The sequence below is a fragment of the Diadema setosum genome, chromosome 1 (genome assembly GCF_964275005.1).
Source record: "Diadema setosum chromosome 1, eeDiaSeto1, whole genome shotgun sequence".
NCBI lineage: Eukaryota > Metazoa > Echinodermata > Echinoidea > Diadematoida > Diadematidae > Diadema > Diadema setosum.
The window spans coordinates 38,022,884-38,044,477 of record NC_092685.1 but is presented as its reverse complement, the minus strand read 5'-3'; the positions used below and the strand labels follow the sequence as shown (position 1 = coordinate 38,044,477).

General features: G+C 39.4%; 1 protein-coding gene across 1 annotated transcript in view; it reads left to right on the top strand.

The window, feature by feature from the left end:
- LOC140235188 (uncharacterized) overlaps nt 1-21,145 on the top strand; it is a 75,674-nt gene extending 54,529 nt beyond the window's left edge. The window contains exon 11 of the mRNA XM_072315257.1: nt 20,869-21,145. Within this exon, the coding sequence (XP_072171358.1) occupies nt 20,869-21,145 (277 nt within the window). The remainder of the gene's footprint in view (nt 1-20,868) is intronic.
- The last annotated feature ends 449 nt before the right edge of the window (nt 21,146-21,594 follow it).

Genomic DNA, 21,594 nt, shown 5'->3' with positions numbered 1-21,594 from the left:
ATGTCTTGTCTGTCATTTTCATCGATTTATGATGCAACACTGGAGCTGATGAAAACGACTGTCGCCGAGTGCCATATCCAGACTTCTCTCCCGGTAAATGGTGAATGACGGATCGTCGGCCATTAAAGCTCGACTTGCTATTGTCTCCTATAATCGCCAATCACTTTTCATGTCTTCTGCGAAATGGATGTTGCCCTACATTATACACATTTAGAAATCTTGCTGGAGATAATGAGCTACTTGGGGGATCCAGACAAGATGTCTATTTTGATCACTGTTTTTTTTTTTCTTTTGTGTGCATGTCTAGTTTGATCAAAGTCTTTTCTTTGTGTGTGTGTGTGTGTGTGTGTGTGTGTGTGTGTGTGTATCTGTCAGTCTGTATTTTTCTCTCACTTCTTTTCTCCCTGCCCCTGTTGCCAGTGATGAGTCTTGACTGCTCTGATAAAGTAGTGCAGAGTTGACAGACACTTAACGTGTCACTTTTATGTTTACATGCTGCTGCTTTACGAGAGCATTCGTGCCTGTCTGGGTTTTTTTTTTCTTCTTCTTCTTCTTCTTGTTTTTTTGTTTTGTTTTGCTTTTTTACTTACCTTGTGTGTGTGCTGGTAGTCACTTGCGGCAGCAGTGGTGCCGGCAGTTGGCAAGTGCCGACCGCATCTTTCGTGTGGGTGGCATACGTGCCAGATTCTGCTTCTTTTCAGGACACCAAGCTGCGGAGCAACTTCCTGAAAGAGGGGTAGAGCCCCTCCCTCGACTCCAGTGAGATCACATCTGGAGATTATACCTGGCAAATCGTGGAAAGAAATGACGAGAGAGCTTAAAGGGATGGTACCGTTTTGGTTGAGAAGGGAATTCAGGTTTTAACTTCTTGTAAGATATTTAGGAACCACTTATATGAAATATTAAAGAGCATACAATTCTTCAAGGAATTCAGAGTCTATTTGATGAAAATTGGTTTTGAAATGCCTGAGATGTCCAAAAACATAAAGGTCCAAACCTTTTATCAGTGCTACTGTGTTTTAGTTTGTTTTTGATATCTCAGCAGTTTCAAAACTGATTTTCATCAAATAAACTTTGAATTCCTCTTAGGCTCTTCAGCATTTCATGCACACCGCGCAGGGCAAAATATTGCAATAGTTATATTAAACCATCAAGCGGGACTCATTTTTGTTTTGCCATGCAGATAGTGATAATTAACTTTCTTTTTTTTTTTAGTCCATACACACAATCACAGATTTCACAAAGCATTGCAAAAATTGATTTTCAAAAGCCTTCAATTTTGGGTGTGAATAAATGCTTCTAGTATGACTTTATCATTATTACTCTGTGAATGACATTGAGTATTAAGTTAGACGAAGTTTCTCAGAGCAGAAATGTACGTAGTCATGCATTTTCCCCCCTCATAATTAGGTTCCATTTACCACTGATTTATTAGAATTCTGTTGGAATGTTGCAGTCTTCAAAAATGTTTTGTTAAAGTTATTGAATACATTGTATCATCAGTAGATGCACAAGGTCTCCAGTAAAAGCTAAAACTATTGAAAAACAATGACTTAAGGCTAAACTATGAAAGCAGAAACTGTTACATGCAAAAATTTTGTGTGAATGATGGGGGGGGGGGGGGGATTACCATTTTCCCAAGACCTCATGACACATCAATGTCTGACAAACACATTTATACAGCTCATCTTGAAACACATTTTCCCCAACAACTCCCAATAAACTCTCATTATGACCGCAGTGCATCCCCAATACTTCCTGTTATTCCAGTGGAGTGGAGACATCAAAGAGATGAGCTTATCATGGCAGTTATATGTGATATTGCCAAAATGAGACCTTTTTCTAGACAATAGTGGGATTCACACTGACACACAATAGCAGGATACAAATCTGTAGATTTGCATCGTGAACAAAACAAGGTGGGGGGTGTTTCATAAAGCTGCTCTTAAAGTTACGAATGACTTAAGAATGACTGGAACACGTTCTGATGTGCTATACTTATCAGAATTTCAATAATTTAGCACGAGAACTGATCACCAGTCATTCCTATGTCGTTTGTAACTTTAAGAACAGCTTTATGAAACACTCCCCTGGAGGTTTTTGCCTGTGTGGATACGTGGAACCAAATCCCAAGAGATCTTGCCGTTATTTTAGAATTATTGGGATAATTTGAGAAATAGCACAATAATTCATACCATGTGCAACCAGTGTGTGAACACTCCAAATCTCTAGGTTTTTGCCTGTGTGGACATGTGGAACCAAATCCCAAGAAATCGTGCCATTATTTTAGAGTTATCGCGACGATTTGAGAAATAGCACGATGATTCATTCCACGGCGAGTGTGTGAACACTGGAGCGAAAAATCTTTAGATTGTTCATCCTCTCTTTCAAAACATTGAACAGTGCATGAACACAAGGGCTAGGGTCACCATTTTGGTAGATTTGGGGCATATGCAGTTTGTTCAACAAATTATCGCGATTGGCAATCAGGGGGATATTTCTGTCTGTCTGAATGGGCATAAGAAATCTTGATTTTTGTGTTGTGATCTTTATCCCACTATTTTGTCTGTGTAAATGCGACTACTGAGGAAGACAGCTAGCTGTAAATATGGATATGTGCATGGTATGTATGGCTAATCCAAGGTTAATGTGTTTCATGAAACTTTGGGAATAAATTGTAGTTGGCACAAGTGGAATTTAGCTTTCCTGATGAGTGTACAGATAATACAGACCCTCAAGCTCCCAGGCAGTTTTGTTTGACAGCAAAAGATCAGACACATCTACTAAATGCTTGATTTCGATCAATGGAAATTCATGTTATTTATGTGATGAGTCCTTTAAAGGCATTAATTTCAATCAACTTCCATTTATCATCGCCCAGAGCACTTAGCGTTATCAATGTATGCCACATTAAGCTGTCGTATGTACCTAGCATTTTTACCAAAACATTCCAGCATAGTTTAAAAAGGGATTGATTAAATTCGGTAGATAATGATGAATATGTGATATACCTATACCCCTGTTCTAACTACAGTCCAGCATTTAAGCCGCTGTAGGTCCCGTTCGCACACACCCAAAATTAACAGATTTCAAAACCTGAAATACGCAATGTGCAAAAGCTGAATGAGGATTAAAAAACAAGGCTTTTTTTTTTTTTTTGCTCTTGCAATCCACACTGTGATGCAAAAATCAGTTCATCTTGGTTCTTTTGTTGTTGTTGTTGTTGTTGTTAAAACCCTAGCACTAATTTGCCTCACGCTGTGTGTGTGTGAACGACATGCAGAAAAAGTGATGAAAACTTTTTTTTTAATCCCATGGTGCAAGTCGTCTCACTAGATCTGCACACTGCAGTGCCCAGGGTTCTGCTACTGTCATTGTTCAGAGATTTAAAGTGATTTGCTTGCTTCTAAATCATTCCCCCCCCCCCCCAGCCATTTATGAACAGTGGCAAATAAAATCGATATGCAAAAACCAAGTCATGTTTTTATGTCCTATGGTGCAACTTGCCACACGAGGTCTGCACACCACAGTGCCCAGGTTTATGCTCCATTCATTGTTCAGAGCTTTAAAGTGATTTACTTGGTTCCGAATAAGGTGGGGTTTTTTTTTTTTTTTTTTTTTGGGGGGGGCATTTATGAACAGTGGCAAATAAAATCAATTTCTGTATCACGATGCCAGAAACTGATAACTCTTTGTGTTAAAATGGGCCGTACATGAACCATTATGTGAAATAGGTCACTAGTCTCTTATGATATATTACTGACAAGTCTGTGTAAGAATCTGACTTCACTGTTTCCATTTAAACCCCCACCTAGGATCAATGGTGAATGCAAGTTATATTGTATATTCCATTCATGGCATATTTCTGACAAATTTGCCAGTCCGAGGTATGTGTGCACAGCATACCGTAGGACAGCACCACTGCCATGTAGCTTGACCCAGAAAATCATCTCCTGTGTTGACGAAAAGTTCTTCTTCTTCTTCTTCTTCTTCTTCTTCTTCTTCTTCTTCTTCTTCTTCTTCTTCTTCTTCTTCTTCTCCTTCTCCTCCTCCTCCTCCTCCTCCTCCTTCTTCTTCTTCTGCTCGAAATTCATGCTGGGACCATAATAGCTCAACTGCTTTAAAATAATGATATGCCTCCCTTCCGTGGTTCAAAAACAGACTGGATCGTCTGAACCAAGTTAAAGCTATTATACCAAGTGGAAGATCATTCTAAAATAAGTAGTTTTCAGAATTGTGTGGGGAACAGGTTGAAACAGAGTCACAGAGTTTGAACTTTGAAGTTAGCTTTGAATTTGGGGTATTGAGTCACGGCAGAGCCGCCTATTTTTCCGAACGGCTTTCCTATCTTGGCAGTGGAGCGTGTCTCTTCCTGAGAAACCCCACTGGCCATGCAGCCCAGTGATGGAACATTAACCTAGCATTTATGGCCTCCATAACCCATGGAGGCAGGGACTTCCCTCCTCTCCGCTTTTGTTTGCCCAGAAAAACAAGTGGCATTAATGGACCATGGCCGACATAAGTCTCAAAGAAAAGGTGGGGGACATTTCCTCTGCAGAGGAAGTAGAGTGGCAGAGCTGAACAGGCATTTTCGATGTTTTGTTGGCCTTGCTGGTCTTTATTGCCCTTGTCCTGTTGTCTGAAACCTTACAATGTGCTTCTTGGGATTACTCTTTTAAGGACATCTGGTAACCACCCTGTATTATCAGCGGAGATAAATGTCTATGCATCTTGATTAAGGCCCGGTCCCACTGGCCGACGGACACAAAGCGTATGCAGAAAGGACACAGCGGACGAGCAAAATTTCGGGGATGGCTTCATCCGCTTTCATCCGCTCCAGAAATTGACAAAATTGGCGAAAATTGGCGGTAACAGAACGGAAATAGAACGGACGTGGGTAGTATGTAGCGGGGATGTTAAACGGATGTTCATCGGAAGCCTAGCGGATGAAAGCGGATGGAAGGGGATGACAGCTCCGAAGGGGTTACCGGAGATAATTGCGAAACGGACGCATAGCAGAAAAAGTTGATGCAGAGTGGATGCAGAGCAGATGCAGAGCAGATGCAGAGGGGATGGTTTCGAAATGCTTTATATACGAGATGCCTACGCTTACATCCTTTCTATTAACGTGCTATTAACGATGTAAAGACGTTCCACGTACCATATCTTTCCTCCCTCTTTCCGTTTTTAGCTGCAGCGGATGTGAGTTGCGAGGATGCCCAGAGGATGCAGAGAGGATGCAGCGGACGTTTAAGGGATGCCGCACGGACATACAACGTTTGTTGCTCGTATGTCGCGGATTTACATCGTACACAGCGGAAAGTTCATCCGTTCTAAAAGTTTTAAGCAGCTTAAAACTTTTTGCGCGGATGAAATCACAGTGGACGGATGCTCGATGGATAGAGCGGATGAAACACGTATGCAATGGGTACACAGCGGATTCGTAGCGTTTTCCAACGGATGGCAAGATTTTTTGTACGCTTTACATCCTCTTTGCATCCATAAGTGCAGTGGGACCGGGCCTTTAGGAAGAGCGCTGTCAGTGTTATGCACAGGCAGTGAAGGGAAACATTCAAACATTGCACCTACTTGCATGTAGCTGAACCCCCCCCCCCCCAACAGCAGGTAGCTATGCCACTCACAGACACCATAATTTGCACTCCTAAGCCCTAGGAGTTCACATTTGAACCAGCTATAGTTACCATAGAATGTAGCGAGATCAAGCAGTCAAGCAATGTGGCTGACTGAAGGTGACTCTCAGTAGAAAGTCACTTTGAGGGTTTATGCATGTATACAAGAACTTGTTAAGAATCACTTTTATGAAACAAGTCTCCTGAATGCATTTCCAAATGTGTCGTGAGTAGTCAAGTGTGCAGACATAAAAATCAGTCTTTACCACCCCCCCCCTTCCTGGGGGGGGGGGGGGAGGGGGGGAATCCATGCCACAACAGTGCCACAAACTCCAATGCCTGTCAACAAAAGATCCAACTCTTGATACACTAACATGTAAGGAACATACACATAATTACGTAATTGCACAATATAAAGGAAATGAAAACAGTGTCACCTTTTAAATCCTTTTTCAGAGGTTGAACACTTTTCGAATACGTGCCCAGAATCATACAAACTAAAATGTAAGACTGCTCTAGATGACTAGCCTAATGTAATTTGCAAATATGTTTTCGAGAACATGATTAACAGTTGTAATCAGATTTGCAAAACAAAAGAAATATCACTCAATTACCAATAAACACAGGTGGAAACATACAATTTCATTTTTTTTTTAATGAAAAGTACACATTCCTTCGACTTGTTACCTACATACCAATATGGAAAAGGTAATATCCCATCTGCTTTCTGAAGAAGGTGAATCATGAGCTGTTTATTATGCTAGAAAAATGCATAAAAAAGTGGAATTCCCTGTATATATTTTCTTGACATTGTTCCCAACAGTGACATCACATATTTTTTGCAGTCTTCGTCCCAGTAACAAATGGTTTTAACCAAAACTTTAAAAATTCCTGACTTCTGAATGGAACGTCTCATTTTTCTTCACCTTTACTGATTTGTTCTAGTATTATTTTTGCATTCACTGAATCCACAAATATATTTTGCTATGATGCATGTTTACACCTGCCGGAGTATGCTGGGAATAGCCTTCAATGGGTTTAAGGAAGGGTATAGATTTGGATGAGAGGGGAGATTCAAATTTAAATTTTTGTGGGATAATTAGAAACCACTGATGAAATATTAAAGAATATACAAGTCTAAGAGGAATTCAATTATTATTTTATGAAAATTGCGTTTGAAATGGCTGAGACATCCCAAAACAAAGTAAACCATAATGGTCCTAATAAAAGGTGGGTCTAACTTTTTTTGTTAGGACCTCTTTGTTTTGGGATATCTCAGCCATTTCAAACCCAATTTTTATCAAATAAACTTTAAATTCCTCTTAGGATTGTATGCTCTTTCATATTTCATAAGAGTTTTTTTGCTTTCATTATCTCACCAAAAAAAAAAAAAATAGAAACCTGAAGCTCCATCTCCAACAAAAACTGAACCATCCCTTTAAGAAAGCCACCACAGTGATGATCAGGATGTTGCTTCTGAATACTTGAATTCTTTGTGAGATAAAACGTCACTGATTGCAGTACTGCTACAAAGAAGCATTGTCTGACACTGCTTGAAGCTTATGGGAATTCAACACTCTGTCACATGATTTAAAAAAAAAAGACATGGAAAATTCATACATTTTTGTGATAAATCAACTTTTGTGTATCATTTTTTTTTTAACACGATGAAGTAGACCCATCGTGCAAGAGAGATTATGGAGAGATTCTATCTTCAGTCTGGGCAAACACACAGTCATTGTGCTGACAACCTACCACCCCCCCCCCCCCTCACCTTTTACAGACCTAAAAAGATACCTGTCCCATTCTTTCTCTGTCATGGATGAATAGATGAAATGATTTTAGCATTAAATGATCCATGCCCTTGACAAGAGGCCCATCTATGCTGCCATTTGTTTGCAAAGCTCATTGCCATGAACTCACTATTCTGCTGTGTCTTTTTTTAAAACACGTTTTCTTCATTTTCCACCATGTAATTTGGGAACGGATTGTGAGGGTACCGCTTTGTTGTTCTCAATGAGAGGGGAGGTTTGAAACCCCCATTGTAGAAATAAGTCTTCATTGGAATCATATATATATACACTCAATATTACCTAAGTTGAGCTCACACTTGTCAAAAATGTGGCTAAGTCAAAAAATTTAGTCCCTAATGGATATAAACAGTCAAAATTCACATAAGCCAAAGGATTTTCTCCATTCCCTTGATTTCGACTTGAGTTGCTTGGGGTGCTTCAATTTTGAGCGGGAGGAAGTAGCTTGGTATTATATAGCCGTGCCATGATGAGGATGACTCTAATTAGAAGAGCATCATTAAGCAGCCATAATGATTGCACATGAAATAGGAAAGTGTAAGACATATCACTTATAGAAATGTAAGATTTATTGCTTATCTTCCTGGAATAGTTGGTCACAGTTCGATCCATGTAGAGTATGTCCCCCAAAAAATTACAATCGGATTTTCGCATTGATAACTTTCAATATGATTAAACTGTTGAAATGCTATTTCAGGGTCTAAAAATACATATGTATAACATCTTACCTATATTTTGCAGAAAACTCCATTCAATTTGGTTAAGTGGTCACAGAAAAATGTGAGTCATTGTGAAGCATGTCATGGATCTATTTCTTCCAAGTTTAGCACTTTGATGCTCTTGTTGTGCATATTAACCCGTTGAGGACGGTTTGATTTTGCTACAACATGCATTTCTCATAGATGCTCACCCAAGTATACTCGGGACTCGTCCTCAACGGGTTAATATGTGTAAACACAATGGACAGAATTTGGAGGGAAGGGGTTCCTGACATGCTCCACAAAGATCCTCAATTTTCTTTTACCATTGAAGCAAATTGATGTTTTTTTTTGTTTTTTTTTTTTGTGAGATGTGGGTAATGAGCTTTAGTTTCATACCCTGAAATTGCATTTGGATTGATTCACTATTTTTGAATTTATCGTTGCGGAGAGTCCTGTTGTAGTTTTTTGGGGGACATACGGTAGCTGTAACAATGTCATGGCCCCCAAAAATCTCTCATTTATTTGGACACAAAGTTCACTGAGTTTCCTTTTTGGAAATAATGTTCTTTAAGTCAAATTGATCTTGGTTTGTCATTATGTGACAGTAATGACTTTTGAAACAGGAAGGGTTTTATGGTTGCTTTAATTATTGTCAAGTCAGGTAATTTGATATTTTATGTACAGACTTTATGAGATCATTTTGAGTTTATAATGACACCACCTTGTCTACTTTGGATGTAGTTATGAACTTTCACAAAGTATGTTGAACTTTGAAATTCCATAGCATCTTTATTTCTTGACTAAGCCTTCAGTTTCTCTCCCGTCCTTGCTATGAAAAACAAAACAAAAAACAAACAAACAACAAACAGTCAACTTGAATATAGAGTTACATTTCCTTTAAATAAGGAATCTGACTGAACTGATATTTGCCCTACTTGCATTACTGTAAAAAAGAAATCTGCCCATGCATTTTAATTTTGCGAATTTTGCGAGAGCCAAGATTCGAGAAATTAAGTTGTATGCAGAAGTTCTTGTCTACACTGGACATTGAATGCCAGTGGCAATTTGCGAAAATTTCATGCTGCAAAAATATCTTACTTTACAGTATCCTACTATATGCCAAAGGCTCATGATCAGGTGAGCTATGTGAGCAGTAGCTGTCACCCACTCTACTTGTGTCAAATGTCCTTTGAAATTTTATTTTTTTTATGTTAGTTATCTTTTCCTTTTTTGAAGGGGGGGGGGGTCTTCTTGGAATGTAAAGGTTGAGTTTAACCAACTTAAGTTTGTAGGAATAATCCACAGTGTAATTGCTGATCATCAAATCTTTTTTTTGTGTGTGTGTGTGAACTGAACATATTCTTCCTGATTCCTTCTTGACAAAGTATCTCTTCGAAAGTCTGTACTTAAAATTTGGTCAACTATTTTATGGCAGTAGCCAAACATGAAATTGTCTTGGGCCAGTGAGCATCAGCCAAAAACTCATTTAGTGGTAACAATCTGATGAGAATGAACTTACTATCCTACTATTAAAGTGAAACACACAAATGATGATGATGAAATGAACAGCAGCATCTAAACCAACTGAGCAAGTGAGAGTAGATTTCACCTTCCTTAAATTTTAGTACAAGACTACAAAGGTTACATTGTAGTGACATTACATTTTCTGCATTTTGCTGTTCTCCCTGATTTATACACTCTCTACCTGTGTAAATAATTTGTTTTCCCTTTTGTCAAATGTTGTTAACTGCACAAGGGGTGTCTACCTGTTTAGATGGGTCTGCCCCGTTGCATTTGTCACTGTATCAGTTTGTTTTTTCATTTATCCATTAATCTGCATACAGATTGGCAATCTCACTCCGGAAATTGTCTTGACATTTCATTTTATTTTCATTTGGGTGGCATGAATTGCAATTTGCCGATTCTATTTGAGGTTTGGTGCTTTTAGTCAATTTTCGGTTTATTTCGAATGTCGAAACGTACACCGAGTGATTTCAGAAAACATTTTTCATATGCTTGCATTTAGATTAAATAAATCAATGTCCTGAGACAGTATCATTTTGTAAATGCTGGCTTTGCTTTCTTGTATGTCAATAAATGTGGTGTACATTTCGTGGGGCCCAGCGGAATTAATGTGACATACATCTGCAAGGATATTGGCACAAGCCAAGTTATTGCGAGTATACTATGTCAGTATGTCAGGAAAGCTTTCCATTAACTGTGTCGCTTGCAGGTATGTCTGAAATTTCTCTTATTTATGTATATATTGTATATGTATATTTTTTTTTCTATTCTATGTTTTTCTAGATTGATTGATTACTTATGATATCTGTCATAGCAAGAAATTAAAGATGCCTGTAGCAATTGTCACCCCCCCCCCCCCCCCCCCCCGCTGTGACAAGACACAAGAGAAAAGGATGGTCCTCTCCAATACACCTTTTACATCACAGAAGACACAATTAATTTTCGTAGCACAAGGAATGCCAAATGGCTTTAAAATGTAAAGTCACTCACCTCTTCAAGTATGCAAAGTATCGGGGGGGGGGGGGGGGAAACATGTTGGCAAAAAGTACCATTGTCCTATTTGGACGAAGCAATTTTTGGATTGAATGGTTAGCAAAAACAACTTTGTGTTATTACTGTCTGATAAACGAAAGTGCAACTCTTAGCATTTGAACAGCTGCGAATGAATCTCTTTTGCTTCACACATGACAGAAGCCCGCATGCCTGCCATTACCAAGTTCATGGCAATCTGGGCCATGCTTGGTAGCCTCTGTGCTATTTTTTTTCCTCCTTTTTTGTTTATTTGCCAAAAGATATGTTTATCAAATGCACAATGCTAACATTTGCAAAGAACAGTGTGGGTTGCCACATGTGTGGGGCTAATCCTCAGAGGCAGGGGAGCAAAAGGATGTTACACTATCACAGATGGCATATCACAGAGGATAGACCTGGCAGATAGCCGAAAAAAGGGCAGGTAGATGTAGAACTCAAAACAGGCTGACAGACAAACAAGGAAAATGATAACCAAGTATATAAATAAATGAAAAATGGATTTGTGTAGCATTAGCGTGTTCAAGAATAATGAACAGTACACCAACCCTCCCCACTCATCGTCATCATCAAAATTATCAGAACACCATTCATATTGTCTTTGGTAGTCCCGTCACCATATCTAGAAGCATCTTCTGTGGTTGTGTCATTGGCAGCAGCATCATTACATGATTGGTTGTAATGCTATGGCATACTTGCCAACTAGTAAGATTTTATCAGATTCAGTAAGATTTTTTACGTTAAAAATAGCAAAATCAGATTTTCTGTCAGAGAAATCAGATTTTTAAAAAACATTTAGATATACCTTTCATGTGTATTTTCTGAAGATTTGACCAAAAGTAAGATTTTTAACTTCAGTTTGCATATAAAATAAGATTTTTGCAATCCACGAGTAAGATATTTCATCTTGAAATGTTGGCAGGTATGCTATGGTTACACCATGTTCCTGGTTGCCATGGCAGTCCCGTTTCAGGCCACCGTGGACAAAACGGGATGGACGTGAGACGACACGGCGGGGCGAGATGAGCAAACGTGACAGGTCGTGGTTGCCTTGGATGCCTTGTCAGATTTTTAAAGTGTCAGAAAATTTGCCACGGCAGTCACGGTGCTAATGAGAAACTTAGAAAGCCGTAACAAAATGGGGTGAATGAAGCAAAACATGGTAACTCGTAATAGGCGTAACAAAACTTGGAGGCACCCTGTAGTTGGACGTGACAAGAAATATGTGTAGCCTAGCCTGACTAGATGCTGTGAGAACTGTGCCTGACAGCTGAAATGTGCACGGGAGTGAGGACTAGAACGAATAAGACTAGACTGTAGTGGGGCAAGCAGTATATATATTATATATATATATATATATATATATATATATATATATATATATATATATATATATATATATATATATATCCCCTATCTACGTCGCACTTCGTTTAGAGCAAACGGGGCTGCTGTGGCCATTGGGAACATGGTGTTAATGTAGCATAACTCATGTGATAACTGGTAATACAGCCTGTAACTGGTATAGTACACCTCTTGGTTCCCCTGGCATATACAGGAAGTGCAATACATCACAAAGATCATTGTGAGGAGTAATCATTGTTGGAACATGAGGGGGTCAGTGCTTTCAGAGATTGTTTATATCCTAAAGTGAGCTCATTGTTGGTCATACACAAGCATGTTCCTTCTATTGACATTACAAAAGAACAAAAGAAATGACAAAGATGACATAAGTATATGGCTTATTTCTACTGGTATGGTATATGAGCGATGATAATTAGAAGTTGGTAAATGTATTACGGGGGGGGGGGGGGGGGGGGGGGGGTCAGTATGAAGAACATACCCAGAAAGTGACTAGAGGTATATATAAAATCCACTTGTTGCCACAAGTGTGGCTAGAACTGGTTGGTACCAGTTAGGGCAGATCTGTACAAGAAAACATTCTCATTATATTTCTTGGTTAATTATGACAGCTATCAAGTCCTGTACCTGCATATTGTTTGCTTTTCCTGGTAGCTGAATTTATCTAAGTTAATAGCCCAAAACTTTTGTCAGGATCCTGGAAATAGACCAAATATTTTATTGGGAATACCTATCTATACTGGTTCAGTGTGGGAATAAATGCATCTCACAATCAGGGTGTTCAGACAAAAAAGATTTACTGGTATACTAGAATGGTATAGCTATACCAAAACAGTATAGCTGTACGATTAATTTATATGTCTGAACACTGACTAATGAAATGACGTGTACGGTGTAGCGAAATGACGGTCAGAGCATCGTTTTGAATTAGAACTCGATAATTAATCAGCATTCCATCGTGTCCAATGTGTGTCTGAACGTATGGCGACCATAGAACGGTATAACTGTGCGGGGCTTAATGGTAGCGAGAGTGAAAGGTGACCTTGTACCTATCACTCATGACCATAACAACATGCGCAGTGAGAAACTCCACATCTATTCGACGTTTTTCGGGAATGGTCAAAATTAGTGTCTGAACGGTCTGTCGGCTATACGATGATTCTCTATACGTCTTTTCTTTATCAAGTTTTGGTAAAAACTGGCTTGCGTCTGAACAGGGGGAATGCTTCTGGAAATATGCAAGTCGTATCAGTTCCTGTCAAAGAGTGAAATTGAATGCGAACATCAGTGTTCCTTTGCACAGCAGGCTTCTTTCCAAGAAAGCGAATAACCGTGTCCTGCAGAACAAATGTGCCGAGACCATGTCTCGTTGCAAGAATGTCACGAGAAAGTCATTGAATTGGCCAATGAACCTACCATGTATGAATATCCCCTTTCGAAAGAAAAGGATAGTTTAATCACCTCTTACACAGAAAACAACAACTTGCGGTTTTGAAAGTGAATGGACGTTTTCGGGGGGGGGGGGGGGGATTTGAATATTCTACAAGCTAGTGGAGTCTATGCTGTAAATAGACAGGGTAGTTTCACGTCTTCCGAAAACCAGAAATCAGAACGTTTATGATCTGATTTGAAAAAAAAAAAAAGGAGAGAGCAGGAAAAAAAAAAGAAAGAGAGAGAAAATAATAGCAGTTGAAATGAAATTGTCACTTGATACTTCTTTCCTACATACGTGGGTATTATCTGTAGTATCACATACAAGCGAGTGACTAGAAAGGTAGATTTACTACACAGCCCTTAGATTTCACCCTGAGGCAGTGAATGTTTTGGTCCCTGGGAAAAGACACCATGCTCACTGACTCATACACTGATCTCCTTGCGATTTCTTTACTGACACATGAGAGAGCACATCTGCTCATGGGGTGCTTTTTTTTTTTTTCTTTTTTTTTTTTTTTAGCCGATGAAGTTGGTCTTATTTCTGTAAATTCAATCCCACTGTAATTAATCTCTCTTGGGAGTTCATGTGCATGTTTTTGCATCGCTATAAATGTTCATGCGTATGGATGAAATCACAGTTGTGTTAGGAATGTTGTCATCTGCCGCGTGCGCTAGATTCTGTGTGACCCGCCGCGTGGTACTAGCGATCACTTGGGTGCTTTGGCGATGCTGAGTAAGAGAAAAAAAATTAATCTCTCTCAGAAAACATCTTCTCTTACATGCAGCTTCTACCAGCCATTCCCAAGAGTCTTGCAAATATAGCAGAGGCAGTGTAGTTAAAGAGAGAACTTGTGACGGAATGACTTTTCTTTTTAGCCTTTTTTTTTTTTTTTTTTTACTCTTTATGTGCCATAGTGTAAACCCCCTGTGTGCTACATTATTCTGAGACAGCAACGTAGTCTTGCCTTGGGGAAACATTCTGTTTTTAAAATCTATGTAACTTTTGTAGATTTTTGTGACCTTTGACAAGTAATACGCAAAGCTGTAGAAAAAAATGCCAAGCTCTGCTTTGATGTAAATTTTAGACAAATCATTTTCTTTCAAATGACCTGTCGCTACATTATTGTAGAGGCATGACTTTTGCACACAAAACAGTGACAGAAACTAAGAATTTACTCACAAATCCAGTTGGCAACACTGCTTGATAGGCAATCGCCACATAAAATGCATTGCTACATATGACAGGAAGGGAATTGTGAGAAACGTGTTCGTTGTATCGTGGCATTTGGCGATTTATTGATCGGTTCGGGCTAGTTTGTGCATTTGATCAGAATAAGCGAACTTGGCATGCCCTCGACTGGCACATAAAGAGTTCATGCTTTAATGCGGCTTCCACTAGGGAACCAATAGCGGCACCTGATAGATTCTAAATTTTACAGTCATGTGTCTGAATCACTAACTCATTCAATTGAAATGCTTTAAACAAAAAAAGAAAAAGAAAAAAAGAGAGACAAAATTCAACCCCAAGCTATGTAAAAGATATACAGATATGAATCTGAATTGCCAACTCGTTCAGGTGAAACCCTTGACAATTCAAACAAAGCGAGACAAGATATTAAGAATTCAACCCCAAAGTGTAATCAGATCAAGAGAATAGGAGATCGAAAGAGCAGTGAGAGGGGAAAAAAAAATGAGAAAGAGGAAGAAGCAGAAAATAAACAGAGAGAGAGGCCTTCTGCTGCAGCATTATTAGCATTAACCACTGAATCGTAGCCTTCGTTCGCTGTTGAAGAAATATTGAATGTTGGTTTAGATGGTGTTTTCTCTAATCTTTGCTTTAGTGGAAAGTGACGTTGAGGAAAAGGAGGTCAGCGAAGAGGGTGAAGACATGAGGGAGGATGGGGGTTGGGTTGGGATTGGAGAGGGAGTCTTGTAGCATTTTGCAGCAGCCACTAAATCGCAGCTGTCTCTCACCGTGGAATAAATATTGACTGCACGCAAGTGTGTTGCTAATACACCTCTTTTTCACACATACTGAAAGTGCTTGATTTGAAACACGATTGTGATGCCGCATCATTAGAATCGTGATTCAAAGTAGGTGTTCTTTGCCATGTGTATGCAAACTAGAATTGCTATTCGAAAGGGTGATTTGAATCGTAATTCTTACTGTGTTTGAAATGACTGTCGGGGGGTATATTTTAATCCTGTTTCACCAGAATTAAGCAGCGAAACAACCATGTGAATGTAATTGGCCTCCAATCATGTTTTTTTTTTTTGGGGGGGGGGGTTAGTGGTGACCTTTCAACTGCTTGTGGCTTCTGCAGAAAGACCATGCTCCTCAAATGCTCGCACTCCAACCATAGCGTGCTACTTACGGCTCAAGAGTGATTGATAGAAACTTGAAAAGAAGCCAAACTTCCACTCCTCGCTCTGAAATTAAAAATCGCAGAATCCACGAAGCCTTCTCAGTTGTATGAACGAACGATGATTCAAAACATAATTGCAATCATGTTTGTAATTCAGCATTCAAATTGAGCACTCTTGGAACGTGTGAAAGCAAGGTTTGGCTCATTGTCCACAGTTTTAAGGCTGCCTTGCCTGCTTCTTCCTACACTGCCTACTTGCTCTGAGTGTTACTCTGGCCCAGAAGTTGGTTTTAGAAGGAAAATGACAAAGATCAAAGATTTGCAGAGGAAAGCAACAACAGGCTGTACAAAACATTTATCCTATGTTTAGTGCTTGCAAAGATATTTATTCACAGGACTTCACACATATTTTCAAACATCCTCAGAGAAAATATAGCGTGTTACCTTGACAAAACATATGCTTACTACATTTTGTTGAATCATTTTTTCCCCCTACATGCAGTTCATGGAAATGTGCATTTCGTGCATGCAAGTTGCAAATAGGAGTGTAACCTTTTTCTGGAATGTTGAAAGCTATTTTGAAAGGAGAATTCAGGCATAGAAGTTTTGATCTATGGAAAAACTTGTCACATATTAGTGGCAACGTTGGAGGGGATAAGTCCAATATTCTTGATGTTTCATATGACTCTGAAGGCTGTTTTGTTTTGTTGTTTTGTTTGGTTGTTGCATTTTTAATTTTTCACACCAATGATTTCAAATATCAACCAGAGACTTTCACTTTTTGAACTAATGTCATTAGGCTGCACTGCCTCACTCCGTTATGACTTGAGAAATAAGTAGCATTCTTCTTGATCATCCCATGAGCCGTAATCATGATTCTGACAGCAAATTGCCAGATTTAAGTACAATGTAAATCAAATAAATATATATATATTACTTTTTTTGGGGGGGGGGCACAATATGCAAGGCAGAGATGAAGCCACAAGTGATGAGTTATTCCTTTAAAACCATAGACCTCTGAAATCTGCTGATGAAAAGGGCTGCTCATGTTGAGATCACATGTAAAGTCAATGAATGGAACTCATATACAAAAACCATTATGCCTGTGTAAGTAACCCAACAATGGCAATATACAGACACAAATTCTTCTTTGAGAATTCCTGACAGAAAGATCTAAACATGCTCTAATGAGTGCACTTTGAAAAAGCAAATTTGGGGAATGTGGGAGTGGCACAGATGTTATATACGTATGAAGAATGTACCTTTTTTTCGTCTTCTCCTTCTTTAACAGACGAACTCGTTTTAATTTAAGCCAAACTTTAACAATGGAAAGAATGAATTAGTGTGACAGAAGTATGATGTTTACTTTGCCAAAGTGATCAGCCTCCTCCCGTTTCTGCGTTCAAGGTGCCTTTAACATCTCCTAAACATGTCAACTGAAATGCAGTTTTCCAAGTCATTCCACTCGAGTGCACAAAACTACACGGCCGAGGCTTTTTTGTCTACCTGCAATTTGCACTCCCTATCCGTTGGCAAGGATGCAAGGATTGGTTTCGCCTATTGTTGCGTTAGCAGTTTGGCACGGAGTCAAAACTTTGCCCATGTTTGTGAAGAGGAGAGTTAAAGAGAGAGAGGGGGAAAAAGTGATGTGCAGCCAAACGTCCCAATCACCCTTTCTTCGGAGATGCGTATGAATAGATGCAAGGTTGAAACCAAGAAAATACCATTGTCAGATCCCTCTTGATACAATAAACTAAATTGAGCAGTGACAGCAGGTAACTGTATTCTAAAAGCTTTCAGGAAAAAAAAAAAAGACTGAATGTCTCTCTTATGGATCGGATTAAAGAGCTGAGTTCTGTCCGAGATCTTTCCATGTCTCATTCTTCAAACAAATTTTTTGGCAAGAAGATAGCATACGTGCCAAACTCTGTACTTCCGACTGCACAAAGCTCTTGTTCAATGTTATGAGCCACATGTATACGCTGTATGAGCAAGTCGTTGGAAAATGGCCAGCACAACCGGTTTTGAGAATAAGCTTTGCGGAAAAAGGAAACGGTGTCAAGAAAGTTATCTCCTTTATGAATGTTATGGCCTTACCTATTAGATATGATGCTTTATATCTATACGAAAGTGAATCCATTATTACTTGAGGCCACATGATATCCTTATAGCTGATTGGAAGTTATCAACCTTAGCAGCAAAACAAGGAGCTGCAACACATGCCTTGCCGCAATGACATAAATACAACCATTTTTATGCCTCCACCACAAAGTGTCGACGGAGGCATTATGTTTTGGGGTTGTCCGTCCTCCGTCCGACTGTCTGTCCGTCCTTCCTTTTGTAATCAATTTTGTGGACAGCATAACTAAAAGAACGTTTGAGGTATCCTACTGAAACTTGGCATAAGTGGGCAAAGTTGTGCCCATCAACTTTTGGGTGCCCATGCTCAAGGTAAAAGGTCGAAAGGTCAAAGTCAAATGCTCAAAATTGCACTATTTCTCCCATATCTAAGCAATGCGTGAAGATTTTTTTCTTGAAATTTAGTGTATACGTGTACTACCAAATAAAGATTCTCCAGAGAGTTTTAGGGTCATGAGATAAAAGGTCAAAGGTCCAGTAAAAATGTTACAATTTCTCTTTTTTCTCCATATCTCGCAAATGGTTCAAGGTATCTTCATGAAACTTGGTACATATGCATTTACTGACTGGCAGTGATTATCTAGGGAATTTGGGGGTCATGGGTCAAAGGTTAAGGTCAATTCCTCAAAATTTCACTATTTCCCTCATATTTATGCAGTGCCTGCAGGATTTTTCTTGAAACTCAATATATACATGTATTACCCAAGAGAGATTCTGTGGGAAGTTTCTTGCCAAAAGGTCAAAGGTCAAAATGTCAAAACTCTAGTGAAAGTGCTATTCTATCTCACTTCTTCATATTTCGAAAGTGACTCAAGCATTCATCATGAAACTTAGTACATATTTATGCATGTTCTACTTGACAGTGATTCTCTTGGGAATTTTAGGGTCATAGGTCAAGGGTCAAAGGCCAGGCTAAAATGCAAAAATGTTACTATTTAAAGATAATAAAAAGTTTTGGTACCTCAAAAGCTTCCCTGAATTTCCTTGTCTTGGTTTGTGTTTCACGTTAAAGTACGTTGTCTGTGAGAATTACTCGCCCCAAAGTGCTCTCATGTCTTAGTAATCATGCAATAATGGTTTCGTACCAGAGCCAACGCTGTACAGCGACGATAAATATTGTACGAAACCACTGACTGCGACCAGCAGCGTGCAGCCCATTGTACGCATAGCTAACTGCGACCAGCAGCCCCATACGCATAGCGTAATGGGGCTTCGCATTGTAGCATTCAGGATCATGACAGAATTAGTATCGCGGGTAAATGTCAACTTAAAATCCAAAAATTTCTTCGATTTGAAGACTTACCAATTAAGTTGAAGTATTGAAAACAGGCTTCGAACAACGTTTGGTTCTGTCAATAGTCCCTTTCTGTTCGAATTGATGACTGAATGTGACTCGGTCGAGAGGACCTTGGGAGAGCTACATACACTGGATACCATGGCCAGCGCATGCGCACACAAACATCTTATCCGTTCATGGATTTGAAATTTGTGTGCGGGCTGCATGTGATGTGTTCGCATGCACTGGCTGTGGTATTCAGTGTACTGTATGCAGCTCTCCTAAGGTCCTGTCGACCGAGTCACATTCAGTCATCAATTCGAACAGAAAGGGACTATAGGCAGAACCAAACGTTGCCCGAAGCCTGTTTTCAATACTTCAACTTTATTGGTAAGTCTTCAAATTGAAGAATTTATGGGATTTTAAGTTGACATTTACCCTGCGATACTAAATCTGTCATGATCCTGAATGCTACAATGCGAAGCCCGATTACGCTATGCGTATGGGACTGCTGGTCGCTATGCGTATGGGGCTGCTGGTCGCAGTTAATTGCATGATTACTAAGACATGAGAGCACTTTGGGGCGAGTAAGTCTCACAGTGTTAGTTATATAAAAGGTACTTTAACCTGAAACACAAACTAAGACAAGGAAATTCAAGGACACTTTTTGAGGTACCAGAACTTTTTATTATCTTTAACACTGAAATTACACTTTTTTTCCATACCTTAAAAATTACTCAATGCATACACTTATAAAAAGTCAAGTAAAATCCTCAAATCCCCAAATGTATGTACCTGCATTCTTAGACACTAATAGCAAACCTAGTTCAAGGAAAGTGAACATTTAACACATTTGTGACAAACCTGTTATTTTGATATTTTGCCAATACAGGGCCCCCTGGAAAACAGTGCTTGATTACTGACGGGGCCACCCTGTATAAATAAAACAAAATAATAATAATTATAATAATATGTGAAACTGTCATCACACACTGTCAAGACATTGTACTATAGACCTACATGTATTAGGAAAACCATGCTTTATGGCAGAGGCGTGCCAGTCGCCATAGCGACATTTCTATATGTTGAATATGAAACACCATAGCCATTCTCTAAGGCCGACTATTCATTTTTTCCTTTAATTTCATTGGGGGTTTTTTGCCCACGATAAAACACTGAATACTCAGTGCTTATGTGTATCGATGTAAGATAACTTGTTGATCGGTTGCAATAACTATTTTTGTTGTTTCTTTCTAGAGATACAAGTACACTTAACATGGATTCATTCAATGACTTTAAACCTGATAAGGCATTGTAAAGAAAGTACTATAAGAATGTAGTATCTTGCTTTGAATGGTATATTCCATGGGTTTTATTTCGTTACAACAAAGTAAAAATCCAGGTCACAAAATTCTTGTCATCAAAGTCCATGGTGCAAAATTCCCTTTGGTTGTAATGAAATTTTGATTTAACAAAAGAAAATTGCTCATCTCAAGCACTTCATTATAATGGGAGTCGCCTGTATCACTCTTATCCTTTCTCCATCTTATTTAATTAACTCTATCTCTGTGTTCGCTCTTACGCACCCACATCCAGACTTTGCAATGGTTGTCAGTACCTGTTTGAGGCCCGTGATGCTAGTCAGATGATGTACTGGGTGTGTCGCCTGGATGCTGCCGCGGCGGCGTTGGCAGGGCCAGTGCAGCCTTCAACCCAGTCCCACAGGGGAAGCGCCTCCACTGCCGCCGCCTCCGTGCGTCCCTGGCGACCGGCCACCATCACCACGGCGCCGCCGGAGGAGAACGGATCCCCGTCGAAGACGCAGCGGCTGCGGAACTTCATCAAGGGGGGTATGTCGGTGCTGCGCAAGTAGGGCCCTGCAGCATTCAGGAGTAACTGGAATGAGAGGATGCAAGCATGATTACTCTTACTGCTGACTTAAAAGGTTGTATATCACTTTTGCAACCGTCACAGAATTTTGCATAGTTGAAGAATTGCGTCTCCCAACATCGTGTATGAAATCTTATGGTAATACACCCCAAGAGTTTTTAAAAAGGAAATGAACACTAACTCCAATGTAGCTCGAGAATATTCTCCCCCTTTGTATGGAAAATAACAGATGGGGGTCCAAATTAATTGACTGGAAAGCTATGGTATTATTTCCCCCTCCAACATAAAGATGTTTTCCAGTTGTATGATTCTGAGAAAAGGTCTGAATTTACCTACCTCTACAGTATACCAGCTCATGCAAGGAATCAAATTTTCATGTTGGCAAAAGGGACACACAAGCTTTAGGTTTGATGAAAAGAAATTTTATTATTT